Raw genomic sequence first — 19,684 nt, forward strand, 5'->3', positions numbered from 1 at the left:
AAGTTAATAAAGTCCAAATATGAATACAAAAGTATCTGCAGTTTGCAGAGGTGCCACCTTTATTTAAAATATGTAAATTTATTTAAAAAAAATTTTTCATTTAAATTTGCAAAAAAAATATCTTAAGTACTTTTTTAAGTAGCCTCTTCACATTTTTCTATAAATAAATTAGTCAATGTATTGGACAGCAGGATTATGGCCCTAAATAAATGACATATAATGCACTGTTTTTGTTAGATTTACATTTGAAATTCCTATCATATCATATATCATATCATATCATATCATATCATATCATATCATATCAAATCATATCATATCATATCATATCATATCATATCATATCATATCATATCATATCATATCATATCATATCATATCATATCATATCATATCATATCATATCATGCTATATAATGTGATGTAATAGTATATCCCCAAAATCCAAACCCAAATAACTCAATTGGACACAAACCAAATCAAATAGTCTGTAATCCATTCAGGGAGTTGATATAGACTCTCAAAAGAGTTTAAATGTAATCATGATTAGGAAAAGGGAGAAATAAAAATGTCTGGCTCTGCAAATTCTGGGCTGCCTTTGTGCCTCGAGCTGCAATTTTTATTTATTTATGACTATTTGTTTCTCCTAAACCTGAGAGGATTAGTGATCTTCTACTTTTTTCTAATTTGGCTTTCTGCAATATTATCTACGCTCATAATCACTTGCAGAATGAATCCTCGTTATGATGGTCTTTATAATTGTCTTGAGAAATGCAGCCTTTGGTTGGAACAGAAAAATAGCATACTGCACATAGTGTTCATATAATACAATTATTGCTGCCTAATAGTATTATAAATGTTTTTGTTTGTTTTAAACTAAGGTAGGGTGTTAATAAAATGAATTTGGAACATAATTACTTGCAATTGTTATGATTACCAGCAATCTACCAGCTGGAGATCGCTGGTAAACACACAGTTCTCTAAAGAACTACAAATCTGCCAGAATATGGACTACAAGTTCCAGTCATGCACCGCTTACACGCAACTGTTCCTCATTGTGTGGATTTCACATACTCACGGCTGGAAACTGCTCATGAACTGATTACATGGACTATATACACTTCACACATGCACACGTCTTTGCTGAGTCATGTTAAGAGTATTGTGAACATTACGACACGTTTTCCTTGCTTTGTTTGTTTTTATATGTTGTCTGCTGCCTGCCTTTTGACTCCTTACCTGTATATTTGACTACGACTCTAGATTTGCTTACATACATCTGTTTGCTCCTGTTTATGACCGTTCTCTGTGTAATAAACCCTGCGTTTGGATCCACACTCTATCAGCGTCCCAGTCACATTACACCAATAACTCATTGCATGATCAAGTCTAAAATTGCCCCTAAATAAGTTATAAATATCATATTTATATAATTATTTATATAATGTATTGTCAAATAAGTAATGTGAGCAATTAGATTAATTTGTAACATCACATAATTTATTATATGAAACATTTTTAATTGCTTGAATATTTATTTATTATTTTAATTTAAATAGTGTTGTATTGATAACAGGACGTGAGGGGACTTTTAATCATAATAATCATTTATATAAAATATTTAAATAAAATATGAAAAGTAGTATGGTATTTTGTTGACTGTTGACTCATTTGGATGTTTAGTTAAAATAAATAAATAAAATTAAATACTATCAATTAAATACAATTAAATGAAATACAATACAATGATATTTAATTTTATTAATTTTAATTTAATTGTGTTGTATTTAATTTAATTTTTAATTAAATTTTAATTTATTGTGTTTTATATTTCAATTTAATTTAATTTAATTTAATTTAATTTAATTTATTTTAATTTAATTTAATTTAATTTAATTTAATTTAATTTAATTTAATTTAATTTAATTTAATTTAATTTAATTTATACAATGCAATATAATTAAATTGATGCATTGCATCATGCAATATGATAATCATATGGCAGATACGTGTATCAATTCTGATTCTTCAAGCTTTGTATAACTTTACCATTGCATAGCCACAAATACCCTTTAAAGTATGAAATCTTGCCTCGCACAAATAATTACAAAGAAATATAAATGAAGGAAGTTAACATGGCATTTAAAAAAAAAGGCTGTAATGATATTTTATTATAAAATGCACTCAGTTTTAGTTGCAAAAAATAAAATAAATAAATAAATAAAATCACAGTTCAGTGATGCTTTTCTGAAATATCTACTACAAAATAGCACAAAACAGCGCCCCCTATCCAAGCCTGGCAGCACAGAAAACAAAGCTCATTATTCCAAATAGACATGAGATGTTTTCGACACGCATTTAGGACAAAAACGTGGCAGCACAGGAGAGGATAGCATTGGAGCTTACAGTGTACAATACACCATGCATTGTGGGTGAGAAGTTTAAGCAGGAAGATAATGAGTCAGGTAGTAGCGCCTCTTATTATAAATAAGCTGGAAATCACCTTTGTTCTACTGGGCTTTTCCCCTCTGATGAGCTACCTTGCAATAAAAATTTAAATGAGGCTCTGTCTTTTCTTAAAACACACACACATAGACACAAAAAGGCCACACATACATATTTCTGCTTCTCTCCGCCATATCGCTTTAACGAGCCACAAGTTTGAAAGCGTTTCCAGAAAACAGGGGTCATTTAGAGAGTACTGTAATGATATTCTGCCTAATTCAGCATTACAGAAGATCAAGAGTCGTATATGGAAGATAAGAGGGCTTAAGGAAGTTGTGGGCTGCATGACATTGCTGGATTTAATGCATATTATAGGGGTTTTCTGTTGAGATGGATCAGATGAGCTTGCTTCGGAGCAAAGCAGAACAGAATATAATCAATGTGTGTACTGTATTTAGCATTTTTTGCCGTTTACTTTCTCCATAGGCTCCAAGAGGAATCAGGACATGACTTGGACCTGAACATATATGTTTGAAAATCAGAAGAAGACAATAACAGGTAGGAGATGGTGCACTTAAAGTCGCTTGTTAAAACATGAACTGCTGTTTGCATGAAGCATTGTTGAGGAAATACATATGATGAAACCGTCTTACAGTGTTTTAAGTTATGTTGGATATAGCAAGCTGCAAAACTAAGATATAGTGTATGATGATGTCTTTTACTGGTATACCAATGTGTTAAACATCCATCCATCCACACATCGTTTACTCCATCCATCCATCAATCCATCCATCCATCCATCCATCAATCCATCCATCCATCCATCCATCCATCCATCCATCCATCCATCCATCAATCAGTTTATCCATCCATCCATCCATCCATCCATCCATCCATCCATCCATTCATCAATCAGTTTATCCATCCATCCATATATCCATTCATTCATCCACACATTGTTTACTCCATCCATCCATCATCTATCCATTCATCTATCGATACATCTATCCAACCATCCATCCATAATTTTTTCCATCCATTAACCATACATTTATCCATCCATCCACACTCGATTCATCCATTTATCATTCATCAATTTTTTCCATCCATCAATTCATCCACACATTGTTTACTCCATCCATCCATCTATCAATTTTCCATCTGTTCATTAAAACATTTTTTACTCTGACCATTCATCCATCCATCCATCTATTCATTCATTCATTCATTCATTCATTCATTCATTCATTCATCCACACATTGTTTACTCCAACCATCCACCCATTCATCCGTCCATCCACTCATTGTTCACTCCATCTAACCATCTATCCACACATTGTTTACTCCATCCATTCATCCTTCCATCTATCCATCCATCCATCCATCCATCCATCCATTCAGCCACACATTGGCTACTCCATTGTTTACTTAATACATCCATCCATTAATCATTTTCCATCCATCCATCCATCCATTCATTCATCCACACATTGTTTACTCCAACCATCCATCCATTCATCCATCCATCCACACATTGTTCACTCCATCTATCCATCTATCCACACATTGTTTACTCCATCCATCCATCCATCCATCCATCCTCCCATCCATCCATCCATCCATCCATTCAGCCACACATTGGCTACTCCATTGTTTACTTAATCCATCCCTCTATTAATCATTTTCCATCCATCCATCCATCCATCCATCCATCCATCCATCCATCCATCCATCTTTTTCCCTTCAGCCATCATACTATTGTCCCATTCATGCATCAATTAATTTATCCATCCATCCATCCATCCATCATTCTATTATTGCATATCAATCCATCCTTTATCTACTGTTCTATATTTTTCCTCCATTCATAGTTCCATTGTTCTGCCTAATCCAAGCCCTCATCCATCCATTTCCATACATCCATCAATTTCCATCCATCTGTCCGTCCGTCCGTCTGTCCATCTGTCCGTCCGTCCGTCTGTTTCCATCCATCCATCCATCCATCCATCCATCCATCCATCCATCCATCCATCCATCCATCCATCCATCCATCCATCCATCAATCCATCTAAATGCATCCATTTCCATTCATTTGTTTCCCTCTATCCATCCATCTGTTTCTGTCCATCCATCTATCCATCCATCCTTTTCCATTCATCCATCCATTCATCCATTTCCATCCTTCTGTTGCTATCCATCTATCTGTTTCTATCTATCAATACATCCTTTGAAAAATGAAAGATGGGGGGAGGATCCTAATTCTGCCACCGTTTTCATATCAAATATTGAGGGTACTAGGGTGATAATTTAAATAAAGTTTATGAGCTAATCGCAAACGTTTTAGGGGGCCTGAGTGGAAATATATGTTGGCTACAGCCCACTACAATAGGCCTAGCAACACCCATGACAAACAGGGCGTCTTATAAGTTTTATACACTGTTGCTAAAAATCAATTTCTCTTTTGAGTAAAGTAAATGGGTTTCCCATTTTCCCAGCCATTGAGCTCTCTTCCAGTCTTTGGGTGATTTTACGGTCTTGTGTTATCAGGTCTAATGATTACAGTTACTCACACAGATAAACCTGTCCATATCCCAGCTCTTAAACTGATCACTCACACCCAACCAATGCTGCATCCAACGCCAAAACAAACCAATCCACAGACACACCAAATGTCCTTTGGGATGTGTGTGAGAGATGTTATGCATCTGTGTTTATTTATAGCAAAAACAATACTCATGATTTCTCGCAACGGTAAAACACGAGATGCCCTTACAGTTTAGACTGGCATTTGAAGTAATGGTTTAAATGAGAGAAATACGAGCACGGCCAAAGAAACAGAAGATTAAAAATACAAAACAACAGCTGATTAAAAATGCACTCCGGGAGACCAGCGGGCTTTTCGTGTCACTACTACACCAAGCTTTTGACTTAACATGAGGTGAGGGTTGTCTAAAGGTGTGTAGCAAATATTATTTATATCCACTCTCTATCTTTTTCTCTCTCTCTTTCTCACACCCACGCAAACCCAGTTACTATCCAGCTATTCAAGCATGAACCAATCAGACGGCAGCAGACAGCTTGAAATAAAAGAGATCATCACATGTAGACCATTCATGAGAAATAACTACACACACATGCATATACTACTAAAATATTCAAGAGCTGCAATATTAAATACATTATATATTCTGAAAGATATTGCATTTGTTCTATCAATTGTTTCCATCTATCTATCCATCCATCTATTTATCTATCCATCCACCACTATGTTTCAAATGGCCAGCCAGACATTATTTTGTTGTTTTGTCTTCATCCATCCATCATTCTAATGTGTTTTCTCCATCTATCCATCCACCTATCTATCACACTTCTATCGTTCTGTAGTCTGCCATCTATCCTTATTTTTGTCCATCCATCCTTTCTTTGTTGCATTGCTGTCTTCATCCAACATTCATTCACTATTCTACCATTTTTTTCTCCGTTCACTTAGCCACCTGTTTTTTGAGCATTATCATCTATTCACCATCAATATATTATTGCAACAACCAGTTGCCTATTTTTTCAATGCTGTATGCTTGTGACAATCCATACATCTATCCATCTTTTCCCTCCAGCAATCATTCTAATTTTCTATCTCTTCCATCCATCCTTCTGTCATTCTATTATTGCATCTAAATGCATCCTCCATCCACTGTTCTATATATTTTACTCCATTCATAATTTTATTGTTCTGCCTAATCCATCCATCTATCTCATCTATGCATCAGTCTGTCTGTCCATCCATCCATCAGTCCATCTGTCCGTTTGTCTGTCCATCCATCCATCCTTCTATTACTGCATCTCAATCCATTCTCCATCCCCCATTCTATTATTCTGCCTAATCCATCCATCTATTGATCTCTTTCCACCCATCCACCCGTTTGTCTGTCCATCAATCCATCGATCCGTCTGTCCATCCATCAGTCCGTTTGTCTGTCCGTCCGTCCATCTGTTTCCATCCATCATCCATCCATCCTTTTCCATCCATCCAACCTTGCTTCCATCATCCATCAATCCATCTGTCAGTCCATCCATCTGTCCCTCCATCCATTCATTTCCATCCATCCATCCATCCATGCATCTGTCTGTCCATCCATCCATCCATCCATTCATCCATCCATCCATACATCCATCCATTCATTTCCATCTATCATCCATCAATCCTTTTTCATCCATCCATCCACCCTTGGTTCCATCCATCCATCCATCCATCCATCCATCCATCCATCCATCCATCCATCCATCTGCCAGTCCATCCATCCATTCATCTGTCCCTCCATGAATTCATTTGTTTCCATCCATCCATCCATCCGTCCATCCATCTGTCTGTCTATCCATCCATCTGTCCTTCTGTACATCCATCCATTCTTTTCCATCCATCCATCTATCCATCCATCCATCCATCCGTCCATCCATCTGTCTGTCTATCCATCCATCTGTCCTTCTGTACATCCATCCATTCTTTTCCATCCATCCACCATTGCATCTCAATTCATCCTCCATTCACTGCTCTGCATATTTTCTCCTGCATTCAAAATCATATTGTTCTGCGTAATCCTTCCATCCATTCATCCCTTTCCATCCATTCATCACTCTATTTGTCCATCCATCCATCCATCCATCATTGTTTCCATCAACCCATCCATTCATTCATCCACCCACCCATCCGTCCACCCAACCACCCATCCATCCATCCATCCATCCATCCATCCATCCATCCATCCATCCATCCATCCATCCATCCATTTTCATCCATTTCCATTATTTTATTCCTATCAATCTGTTTTCATCCTTTTTTCCATCCTTCCTTCTTTTTCCATCCATCAATCCATCCTTCTCTTCCTATCCATTGTTCCGTCTCTATATATTCATCACATGCAACAAGATTTCGTCAGTTAGAAGCAATTATTGAACACAGTTTGTAATGTGGGCCTACCGATGGGAGTTCAGACAATGAGTGTTATTTAAATCACTGTGAATGTTCTTTGGGATCATTTGGGTCCTTTTTAGGCAGTTTTATGTCCCAATGTGGATATAAAATAACAGGACACACTGATTCAGTATTAAAAGGTGAAACGCACCACTTATTTTAATTTCTGCTCTACTGGTGTCTTCAAATTAAATAGTAGTTCTGAACAGATCTCTTTACCACCTCTTTTTTTGCCTTGCATGGACTGAAGAAGAATGTATCTAAGCACTGAAAAAATAGAATTAAAAAGATCTGTTGGGTTGCATGGAAAAAATTATTATAATAATTACAGGCATCCATAGAGATGTTGCGGTTTATTTTATGTACTAAAAAATCGAAAATAGCATCTCATTATTGTCTAGCTGCAGTAGTGCGGACAATAATGCAAAATTTGTGATCATATCAAATGTGCATAGCAACATTGAGTGCAGCACATCATTCAATTAAAAACTCATTTATAATTTATAATGTGGGAAAACAATTACAGTTACTGATGTTTCCTCTTCGCAGTGTGTTTACGCAGAGTGCTCGTGTTGGAAATGTGATTTATGGACATCGTTTCCCGCAAACTCTCTACTGGTTTGGCTACTGATACTCGGTTCATAATCTCTTTCACATCCTTTGTAAATGCACACCAAAAGCTGTAGTAAATAAACTCTCAGCATAATTATCTTTTTTATATAAAAGCATTAATTTTGTACTCTGTGAGAGGAAATCTACAGTGTTGCTTTGCATAAATTAGCTTTGAATCTACAAACATAAACATACAAACATTATACTCAAACATATGAGCATCAATAATTTAAAATCGGTGCATGTTTTGGAAAACAGCATTACTTTTTAACAATTACATGTACTATTAAGGCATTGAAAACATTAACTGGCGGTCAGAAAAATAGAGTTTAAATTATAGTTAAATTTGTTTTGTCTGAAATGACCTAAAAGAAGAAACTATACAAGGTGTCTATGTGTATTCATGGATAAATGTTTGTAAACTTGATATACACTCACCAGCCACTTTATTAGGTACACCTGTTCAACTGCTCATTACTCGTTACAACCAAGGTATGCAGAAGAGCATCTCTGAATGCATAACACGTCAAACCTTTCGGTGGATGGGCTACAGCAGCAGAAGACCACACTGGGTGCCACTCCTGTCAGCTAAGAACAGGAAACGGAGGCTACAATTCCCACAGGCTTACCAAAATTGGACAATAGAAGATTGGAAAAACGTTGCTGGTCAGATTTCTGCTGTGACATTCAGATGGTATGGTCAGAATTTGGCATCAACAACATGAAAGCATGGATCCGTCCTGCCTTGTATCAATAGTTCAGGCTGCTGGTGGTGGTGTAATGGTGTCGGGGATATTTTCTTGGCACACTTTGGGCCTATTAGTACCAATTGAGCATTATATCAATGCCACAGCCTACCTGAGTATTGTTGCTGACCATGTACATCCCTTTATGACCTCAGTGTACCCATCTTGTAATGGCTACTTCCAGCAGGAAAACCTGCCATGTCAAAGCGCGAATCATCTAAGACTGATTTCTTGAACATAACCATGAGTTCACTGTACTCAAATGGCCTCCACAGTCACCAGAACTCAATCCAATTGAGCACCTTTGGGATGGGAGATTGGCATCATGGATGTGCAGCCGATGTCTATATAGACTACAATCTCAGGAATATTTCCAGTACCTATGCTACAAAGGTTTAAGGCAGTTCTGAAGGCAAAATGGGATCCAACCCGGAACAAGTAAGGTATACCCAATAAAGTGACCGGAGAGTGTACATATTTAATTACATTAATTTTTTAAAATTAGTTTAATTCTAAACTTGCATGTTCAATGAAAGTGATATTCTGAAGAAAAACTCATCTTTAATTATGCTGATTTAAGGCATTTATTTTTATCCCATATGAACGTACATTTTTATGATTTTTTTCTCTCTTTTTGATGGTATTACTCTTGTGTAGTTAAAGTCTTCTAGTGTGTTTTGCCATCTCTAAAATGTTTTAAAGATGCAACCACTGGTAAAAGTAATAAACTGTTAATTCACATAGTGGTAAAAGCCCTCTAGTAGTATTGAGTGGTCACAGACCAATGGAAAGATCCACTTCACAACTTCTCAGAGAGACCTCGATTGCTTTTGTGTGGACACTAGCGCTTTTTTTTTAGTTTACTAGCTTGCTTAATACATTATTAAAATGTATGAGTGTAATATGTAAGGAATAAAGTACATTCATATATTTCAAAATAAATCGTATAACAGGCTTATCGGCAGACCAACCTGAGGCAGAGCTCTGTTGTATAACATTGAAGGGCTTTATTCTGCAAAAACAACCACCTGGATGTATATTATCACACTTTTTACAAGGCTACTTGTCAAAAAATGACAAAAATTAGACACAAAAAATTGTTCTGAGCCATAATAGTTGATTAATTCTATAATAAAACGAAAACAGCTGAATAGTGCATACACTAACCTTCATTTTATTCAGATGGAGCTAAACATCAAAAACATTGGCATGACAGACCAGCATGTACAGCATTCACTGACAGTCTAAATTATTTGCAGTATCGTTTATTTTTGTGTCGTTATTTTTAGCTGTTGTTATCTCAGAAAAACATAACTTGGAATTTCATGACAGACCAATTACAGGATCAATTTTAATGGCCTTCTCGTGTGTGAATAAATGCAACCACTGGTAAAAATAATCCACTCTGAATTGACTTAGTAAATGGACTTGGTGGTAAAAGCTCTCTAGGAATATCAAGTGGACACTGACCAATGGAAAGATGCACTTCACAACTACTCAGAGGGACCTTGATTGCTTTTGTGGCCACTAGTGCTACTAGGTTGACTAATGCATTATTAAAATGATTAAAATATTATCTGAAAATATTATATTTCAAAGATTTTTAGATGATTGTATAATGTAAGGGATAAGGTACATGCAGGCAGTTGTTATTACAAAAAATAAATCCCAACAGGCTTATCGGCAGACCGACGTGAAGCGGAGCACTGTTGTGTAGGCACTTTATCCTGCTTTTACAAGGCTAGCTGTGACAAAATGGCAAAATTAGACACAAAACATTGCTCTAATTCATAATAGTTGATTAATTCTTTAAATAAAGGCAAAGTTGACAAACAAAAAGCTGAATGGTGCATACACTAACCTTCAATTTATTTAGAAGGAGCCAAGCAGTCAAAAACAGCGCCATGACAGACAAGCCTGTGAATTTATTCACTGACAGTCGAGATGATTTGATGTACTGGTTATATTTAGCTGTTATCTCAGAATAACATAACTTGGAATTTCATGATGGACCAATTAGAATCAAGTATTCTGTGTAATAATGTTTTCTAGTGCCTAACATTAAATTATACAGTAAAGACCAATGATGAACAGTAGCTATGGAAACATCCAGAAACATATCCTACTACATAGTGGCGTTTAACCTGTAAAATGTGCTAAAATAACATGGAAGCAGCATGCATGTATGATATTTTATTTGAGAGTTAATCCAATGAAAAAAGTAGTTTGTTTTGGTAGTCAATCAAGACCATTTGTTTCTACGTTTGGATTGGTGGATCTTTACTGTTGATTTCAGTTTGACGACTTCAGCTATGATGTTCTTAACCACGCCCCTCTCCGTTAGTTTGCTATGAGGGAATGAAGCGTAAAAAGAAAGCCCCGCCCCCTACTCAATATCCCATTTAGATGGAAGCACATCAACATACTGAAATAAAAGTCTTATCAACTTCAGTTGCACGCTGAATCATTCATTTATTCATTCATTCATTCATTCATTTTCCATTGACTCGGTCTCTATTTCAGTGGTCGTCACCGCGGAATTAACTGCCAACTATTCCAGCGTATGTTTTAAGCAGCGGATGCACTTCCAGCTGCAACCCAGTATTGGGAAACACCCATACACACTCATTCAGACACACACACACACACACACACACACACACACACACACACACACACACACACACACACACTACAGACAATTTAGTTTTGCATTTAGAATTTATTAAATTCACCTATAGCGCATGTCTTTGGACTGGGGGTGAAACACCAGAAAGAAACCCATGCGAACACTAGAAAAACATGCAAACTCCACACAGAAATGCCAACTGACCCGGCTGGGGCTTGAACCAGCGGCCTTCTTGCTGTGAGGCGACATTGCTAACCACTGAGCCACGCTGCCGCCCTTTCAAGCTGAATTTAAGGAACAAAATATGCTACAAGTGTGTGTGACGAGAGTGCACTCTCTTTCAAATAAGCGAGTTATATATGTCGATTTAAAATTACAGTCACTTGATTTGTATCCAACTGAGGGAGGCATGTTGAGATCCCCAGACAATCCCGCGACGCTAACCCTCCTGATGGCTAAATTAACCCGACAGCCTGGCCGGTAACACAGTCGGTGTCGCCTCCTGTCTGCTCAGACTCAATGTCCCAATTAGCACTCCCCCACCAGGCCATTATATCCTCCTCTTCCCTTCGCCCATCTAAACTCTGAATTAGCGATCAGCAGGGCCACCGCCTCCCTCCGGGACCCCCCATCCGCGTACGGTTGAAAAAAAGACAGCCGCAGGAATCTTTGCTCATTTTTCATCTGCATTGATTTTTTTTTTTAGGGAGAAAGTGGTGTGGAGGTAAACAGGGAGGTCATTGATTCAAAGTCACAGAAAGATGCTGAGGGAAAGAGAGGGAGACAAGAAATAGCGAGGTAGACCGAGGAAGGTACATAAAAATTGATGAGTCTTGTGGTAGAGGAAAGTAAAACAAAACGCTTCCCTTGCCTTTTGATTTCCTGTTTGTTTCTGTTATGATTCTCCGGTTGTGGCATTTATCTGAACAAAGCCCAGGGGAATGAGACAGATGGAAAATAATGATGCGGTCTTGATATCGTTTTACAGAAAGGAGGAGGGTGCTGCGTCTCTATCGGTTTATAGAAAGCCCCTCGCCGAGAAAACGTCGCATCAAAACACCTACAAAATTGATGGCTCAATAACATAAGCTCATTTAAAGCCAATGAGTCCTAGAACAAAGGACTGGGTTACAATATTGTGTGATCTGCATTCGATAGGAGTGGTGGATGTGATGTGCGTGCTTGATTGTTAAAGCGACAATGGCCTTGGAAAAGAGAGTTTTGGGTTTAGGTTATGATCATATTTCAAGATGAGATCATTTTCTGTTCGATAAAGATATAAATAGGTATGAATTTCATTTGATTCCATTTAAATACATTCAAATGATCAATGGTGAGAGTAAAAACTATTTCAAAAAACCTTTGAACTTTTTGTTCATCAAATAATTTATCAATTAATGTCATCACAGGAACAAAAATAACTAAAACATAATAATAAAAAGTATAACAACATAATTACTATTTATAATAACAATAATGGAAAATACTACTACTACTACTAATTATTATTGTTCATTCATTCATTTATTCATTCATTCATTCATTCATTCATTCATTCATTCATTCCTTTTCTTTTCCGCTAAGTCCCTTTATTAATCTGGGGTCGCCACAGCGCCATAAACCGACACCTTACCTTATCTTATTTTTATTATTATTATTATTATTATTATTATTATTATTATTATTATTATTATTATTATTATTATTATTATTATTATTATTTTGCAATTAGTTTTACTATTAATATTGTTATTTTACAATTATTATTATTATTATTATTATTATTATTATTATTATTTTGCAATTATTATTATTATTGTTGTTATTTTGTAAATATAATAATAATAATAATAATTTACCTTTATTATATTATAATATTATTATATATAATATTATTATTATTATGTTGCTATTATTATTATTATTATTATTATTTTGTAAATATTATTATTATTATTATTTTTCAAGTATTATTATTATTACTATTGTTATCATTATCATTATTATTAATACTATGTTAAGGTGCATGCAGTGTTTATGTTGTCAAGACCACAATGGAGAGTTTTTGAAGATGAAGGAGAGACTTTTGGTTGCTGTTTTGAGTTAACCGGAGCTGTGAATGAGTTATAAATTCACAAATATTGAATATCACAATATTATTAAATATTAAGGTTATATTAATATCAAAAGCAACACTCCTGCACAATACCCAGCTGATCCAGTCGTTGCCTAGTGACAAAAGCGCACTACTTTTCTTTTTTTCTTGTCAACAAAAAAAGTCAGTGTGGACCCCCTAAAGGGGGTCGCACACTTAAAGCGCTGCTTGGTGACCCGCCGCGTTGTGCCATGCAGCGCCACGCAGCACCATGCATTTCAGAATTCTAAATATATATGACAACTTTATAATATAATACAGGTAAATACACACCACGCCACAAATATACTGTAGAGTAAGAAGTATTTTAAAATAACCTATACACTGTACTGCAAAAAAAAAATGCTTTTCTTACTCTTAGTTTTTGTCCTTTAACTATTCTAAATATCTAAAAATTCTTAAATCGAGAAGCATTTTCTATACAAGCAAAACTATTGTCTTGTTTTCAGGAATACTGAGTCAAAATTTAATGAGTTTTTCCTTAAAATGAGCACAATGGTGTAAGCAGATGAATCTTTGAAATAAGACTATTTTGGTTACCCAATTGGCAGTTTTAAGGAAAAACTCATTTAATTTTGAAGATATTATTTCTGAAAACAAGACAATGTTTTGCTTGTCTAAGCTTGTCGCTTCTCGTTTTAAGAATTGTAAAATATCTGTGCAAGAAACTATGTACAAATAATACAAATTTAATTTTTATGTATTTAAATAAAAGTCTGTCATTTCAGTGATTTCTTAAAATGCCAAGATATGCAGCTTACTACGTTTTGTAAAAGATCTTATATGTGTATATGTGTATGCATGTGTGCTAAAACAGTTCTCTTTCTCCCTGAAAAGGCAAAAAATAAGGAACCTGAGGCTAGTATTTCAAATCAGAGCCACAAGGGCCAATTTCAACCTCCTATCGCATCAAACTGCAGTGAATCGCCACAAGCGTTTGACCTCTTCTTTAGCTTTGAGACCAAAGACAAGAGATGAGAAATGATTTTTGTATTTTGGATGCTTAGAATTAAACAAAAAAGCCACATATTTAGAGCACGGTTATGTCACTTTCTCTAAGCATTACCACTATAACAAAAGACAAAGCTTTGATATTGTTTTAGGTGAAGACGCAAGTAGAGCATATGACGTAAAAAGGTTTCTGAGATTAAAAACAGGCTTTGAATTTTCACATTGCTCATCACAGAGCGTCTTTAATTAGGTAGAAATGTCACGTTCAGTATAGCCGGAGGTTATGCCACATTTCAAAACATGAATATCAATGATTCCCGGTAAGAGCCGAGGGGTTTGCAGAATCACCTCAAAAGTTAGATTGAGCCCCGTAGCACTTGAGGGGATGTGATTGCATAACGCCAAACAGCCCAATCAGCCCTCCACCACCCAAGACTGTTACCTAATGTGATGCCATGCTAACAGGCTCAGACGAATATGCAAAGAGATCTGCACATGCCCCTTTACAAGCCGTCTGCTGCTGATCTCAAAGTCTCAAATGCAAAATCTTTGTTAATGGTAAAATCTGACTTCATAAAACAGCGTGACATGCTTGGCCTTGAACTAAAAAAGCCTAATGCTTTTACCAGCACATGAAGTTGACCCGAAATGTGAGTTGAAATCATTCGTAAAAAAGCTGGACGTAGGGAAGGAAAAAAAGTAATAATCTTGGCATTTTAACATCCATTTAGCACCAACATGATGTGCGGTGAAAGACTACAGCGAGCCATCTGTCCTGATTAGCTGAACAGCTCTCGTTTGATAAAGGTCAAGTATAAAATGTTCTGCCCAGCGCCTCTTGGATTTTAACAGCAATGGGACAGGCGACTCCAAATATTCATATGCTGTAGGTTGCTGCATTTACTTTCTTCTTTCGATTGCGTACTCCAAAAACAAAAGTAGCGCAGAAACTATTTTAATAAGTTGCTAATAGTTAATAATATAACAATACGTTGCAAATTTCACAATCGATTCCAAAGAAATTTGCCTCATTGATTTAAAGAGGTCTTACAAGGCTAGTTTAACGGTTTTAGGGCTTATTCCACACCAAACGCAAAGCTTCTGAATGTTTAAAAAAAAAAAAAACGCAAAGCACAAGAGTATCCGGGTACAGCCACTGAGAGAGCCTATAAACAAAAACTTACAAAGCTTGACCCGCCTCCTAGCTCTTCTGATTGGTCCACTGCTGTGGAACTGACAGTGATGAGTGCCGCTGCATGTTGTAGATCTTTTAACTTGACACAGCGTCTAAAAAACATGGCACCCACGTGTGCTGTGCTCTAAAAGATGTGAGACATGAGTGTAAAGATCACACCTCTGCATCCCTGCCAACATTTGTCCCTGAAAATCTGGGAGACTCGGGGGGTTAGGTTCGGAGGTGAGGTGGAGAGAACTGGGTACTGTGTACTGTCGTGTTAGTAATTGTACTATGAAGCGTGTTTCAGGCAGCTGCTGTGATCGGATCCTATACCAATGTTGCCGACCCGGGGTTTTCACAGACTGTACCAAATGCTGAGGACGAGGGGGTGGGGTTGGATGGGGGGAAATGGTTGAAATTACAGGAGTTTTTCGGGAGAAATGACAAAACTGTAGGGTGGCGGGAGATGGGTATGAAATACAGGAGACTCCCAGGAAAAACAGGAGTGTTGGCAGGTATGCACGTCTGTCAAGCGCGTGTTTACATAGGAAACAATAAAAAAGTAGTGCATTGGAAAGGAAAAATGCATTTTGTGTGAACGGCCCCTTAAGGCTAATTTATACTTTCACCTGACCTCCGCTGAGTGTGCTCACACCTCAGGAAATGGACGAGGCCTTTATACTTGAAGCATCCGTCAAAAGAAATCAATCGCAAAATCAGAGGGTTGAACAGAGTAGTAGGAAGTTTCTGGAACTACATTATATCATCAATATTACTGAAGATTGTTTTAACTAATTACTCTTATAAATTATTTAAAAAAAAACAAATTATAACCATTCAAGATTTTTTTTAAATCAGACTTTGATGCATCACTTGCTTTTGTTCAAATATCGGAACGTTCTACTAGTTCTATTAAAGTTTAAAATATTAATGACAACAGAACATGGGTTGCTCTACAAATATATATTTTATTATGACAAGAATAAAAGCAAAAAAGTACACTGACTAAAAAAATACAGACTTTTTATTTATTTATTTATTTATTTTTTAGATTTAGCTCTCTCCACAATTCACACATTACTGTCTGACTAGTTTGTGTCCTCTGCCCATATGCTAGAAAGTAGGGGTGTGATGAGCTGCTTATTCAACGAGACATGAGCTTGGGTTCACGAGAACGAGATAAGAACAAGAGTTTTACAGTATTTTTAGCTGAAAAATCACAAACTGCAAAACTATTTAGGTGCTTTTTGAAATCAACTTATAATGAATGTTACTTTACTTCTATTTTAATTAATTTTATGCAGTAAAGGACATGCAAACACAGCAAAATATTTGCTAATATATGAATGGAAAATAGATTTTTATTCAATTGAAGAAACATCACAAAATGTAAAACAATTAAGGTGCTTTTTTTTTTTTTAAATCAACTTGTAATGATTGTTATTTTACATTTATTTTAATGATTTATGCCATAAAGGACATGCAAACACTGCTTAATATTTAGCTCTAAACTCCGACTGGCTTCTTTGCTGTAACCCTTTAACTACACCACAAAGAAGAACTCCTAATGTTCCTAGTTAACACAGTCAATGCATTTTCATTAACACATACAATAATTTCTAAAATATCAACATCTACCAAATGGTTGATATGTCGGTTTATGGTAAAAGTACCGGACTTAATACATATACTATGAAAAATCTAAAAATATGAAGTGTAAGACCAATTTATTAATATATATTTTCAAAATAAAACATTTTTGAATTCTACATCAGCTTTATTTTATAAGGTGTGTCATAAAATATTTCAGGTTCTCAATTAACATGCTATCTTTTTACAATAAAACCAAAAAACAGCAACAAGATTATGTTTGGTTATTTTTTGTTTTGTTTTTTTTTTGTAAACCAACAATGCTGTGTGTGTAAACCATTATTAAAAACATTCTTACTTCATTATTTAACAGTCATTATTAAAAACAGACAAATTATAATTGGTCAATTATTTGGTAGAGCAGGCTAAATACTTGTTTCTTGAAAAAGAAAAAAAAATCAATTAAAATATTATGTATCGTCATCATGACAAAGGTCAAATAAATCTGTTATTAGAAATTAGTTATTAGAACTATATTAAAAAAAAATCATCTTTCCGCTGGGGAAATTGGGGAAAAAAATATACATGGGGTTAATAATTCAGGAGGGCTAATAATTCTGACTTCATCTGTATTTTGTTAATATTTTCAATGTAAAGTATTTGGTTTGGTCTTGTTTGCCACTTTATAGCAAAATCTTTCAACACAAAAAACAATTTCCCTTGTGATTTCTCGCTCCAAACACATTCCAATGATTTTTTTATTCAATTAATTTGTCTCTTCCTTCATTTTTCAGGAAGCGATTTAGTTTTAAAATGCCGTTGTCCTCTGAATTATTGAATTTTGTGCGTACAGAAGATAAGCACTAAAATTAGAGCTGACAACCACATTTAGCTGCAGCATGTTCACTTGATTATTTGTGAAGAATGTAAGAGGATACAATTTGCGTTACCCTGCATATTTACAAAATCAAATTTCTACAGCTGAATATGAAAACTGGGCTACTTCAAGACATTTCAAGATATTTCCCAGCTATAAATACACTTGTCTGATAAGCCATTTTATTATTACCAGGTGCTCAGTTGCTTCTGTATTTTGCAGGAGGTGAATTTCTGTAGTGATTAACTATTTTCTTGTCATAACCAACAAAGCCACCCTTGGATCCATGAGAGTTGCCATAGAAATGAGTAATTTCCGAGTCCCGTGATGCTGAGAGTTGTCACCTCGTAATTACGGTAATTCTGAGACGATGTGAACGCAGCATGTATTTACTGTCATTACTAAGTTTCTTAATGTAGAACAGTTAAACATTTAGATGTTATTTCCACTAAATCGTTTTTCTCACGCACTGATCAAAAAGAGCATTCTGACCTCATCCAGAAAGAGTGTTGAAAAGTTTTGGATACTTACAACCATACCGTTTAGCGACACCCAGCAATCGGGAGGGAAGTCTTGCAGGAGCGGCACCAGGAACTGCAGGCATCCGTCCCAGTGACAGAGCAGCAGCATCATGCCAATCAGATTAAAGATTCTTACCACCGCACTCGCCAGGTCATACGTCATATGAAAGATCTGAGGAACACAAAGACAAAAAAAAAATAATAACGTTAATGGTTTTGTTTAAGAATCTATGGTTTTTGTACATTTAATCAGGACTATTCTTTTATCTGTTGAAATTCTTGATTCTGATTGGCTTGAAAGTGTGGGGCAGGTAGTTCCAGTTAGTTTAATCATAGTTCGAGATAAATGCGTTAAGTTCAAACAGTAACTATATTATCTCAGGGACAATTGCCAGAGTCTTCACTGCTCAGTGTAATCTCAAAGATTACATAAACGTGTGCTTCACCAGGGCTGATGTTGATCAACTGACTTGCAAATATGCTTCAAAAAATTCCAGAGGTAGCTAGCGCATGTTACTATTAGCTATTAGATATGCCCATGTCATTTACATCCATATACACATGATCTCCTGCATGCAAAGCCTCGGTGAATGATTCAAACTGGATGATGTAATGTGTTGCAACTGACAAATATTTTGTAAGAACATTACATATTGTGGATATCACAAGTATTTGTTCTTTGCCTTCTCGAGGTGTATTTAAAATTATATATCCATTGATTACTCCTTCTTTACTGTAATTTACTAAAACTAAAACCAGAAAACTAAAAACTTTGTTACTTGAAATGAATGTTGACTGAAAAAAAATAAACATTAAACAAAAATATTTACTTATTTATTTATTTTTTTTCTTTATGACAGTTATTAAACGACACTTCAAAATACAAAAAATAAATAAATGTATTGATAAATTAATAAGTTATTAAATTAATTTAATAAACTAACAAACAATGCATAATAAATAACCAATAGTAAAATATAATTGAAAAAATGATAAAATGAAAAAAAAAATA

The 19,684-nt window shown here is 35.5% G+C and overlaps 1 protein-coding gene and 1 long non-coding RNA gene across 8 annotated transcripts in view; one reads left to right on the forward strand and one right to left on the reverse strand.

Annotated features, from left to right (window-relative positions):
- The window catches only part of LOC141379990 (uncharacterized), a 221,111-nt gene that overhangs the window by 87,211 nt on the left and 114,216 nt on the right, over positions 1 to 19,684 (forward strand). For both annotated transcript variants that reach the window (XR_012397179.1, XR_012397178.1), the window contains exon 2: positions 2,932 to 3,003. This is a non-coding gene — a long non-coding RNA (uncharacterized lncRNA). The remainder of the gene's footprint in view (positions 1 to 2,931; positions 3,004 to 19,684) is intronic.
- The window catches only part of hcn1 (hyperpolarization activated cyclic nucleotide-gated potassium channel 1), a 195,686-nt gene that overhangs the window by 80,486 nt on the left and 95,516 nt on the right, over positions 1 to 19,684 (reverse strand). For all 6 annotated transcript variants that reach the window (XR_012397168.1, XM_017352974.4, XM_021469009.3 and 3 more), the window contains exon 3: positions 18,683 to 18,844. Coding sequence is in view for 5 of the 6 variants with exons in the window: in XM_017352974.4 (XP_017208463.1) it covers positions 18,683 to 18,844 (162 nt within the window). In the remaining variant the exon portion in view is untranslated. The remainder of the gene's footprint in view (positions 1 to 18,682; positions 18,845 to 19,684) is intronic.

The sequence above is a fragment of the Danio rerio genome, chromosome 21 (genome assembly GCF_049306965.1).
Source record: "Danio rerio strain Tuebingen ecotype United States chromosome 21, GRCz12tu, whole genome shotgun sequence".
Classification (NCBI taxonomy): Eukaryota; Metazoa; Chordata; class Actinopteri; order Cypriniformes; family Danionidae; genus Danio; species Danio rerio.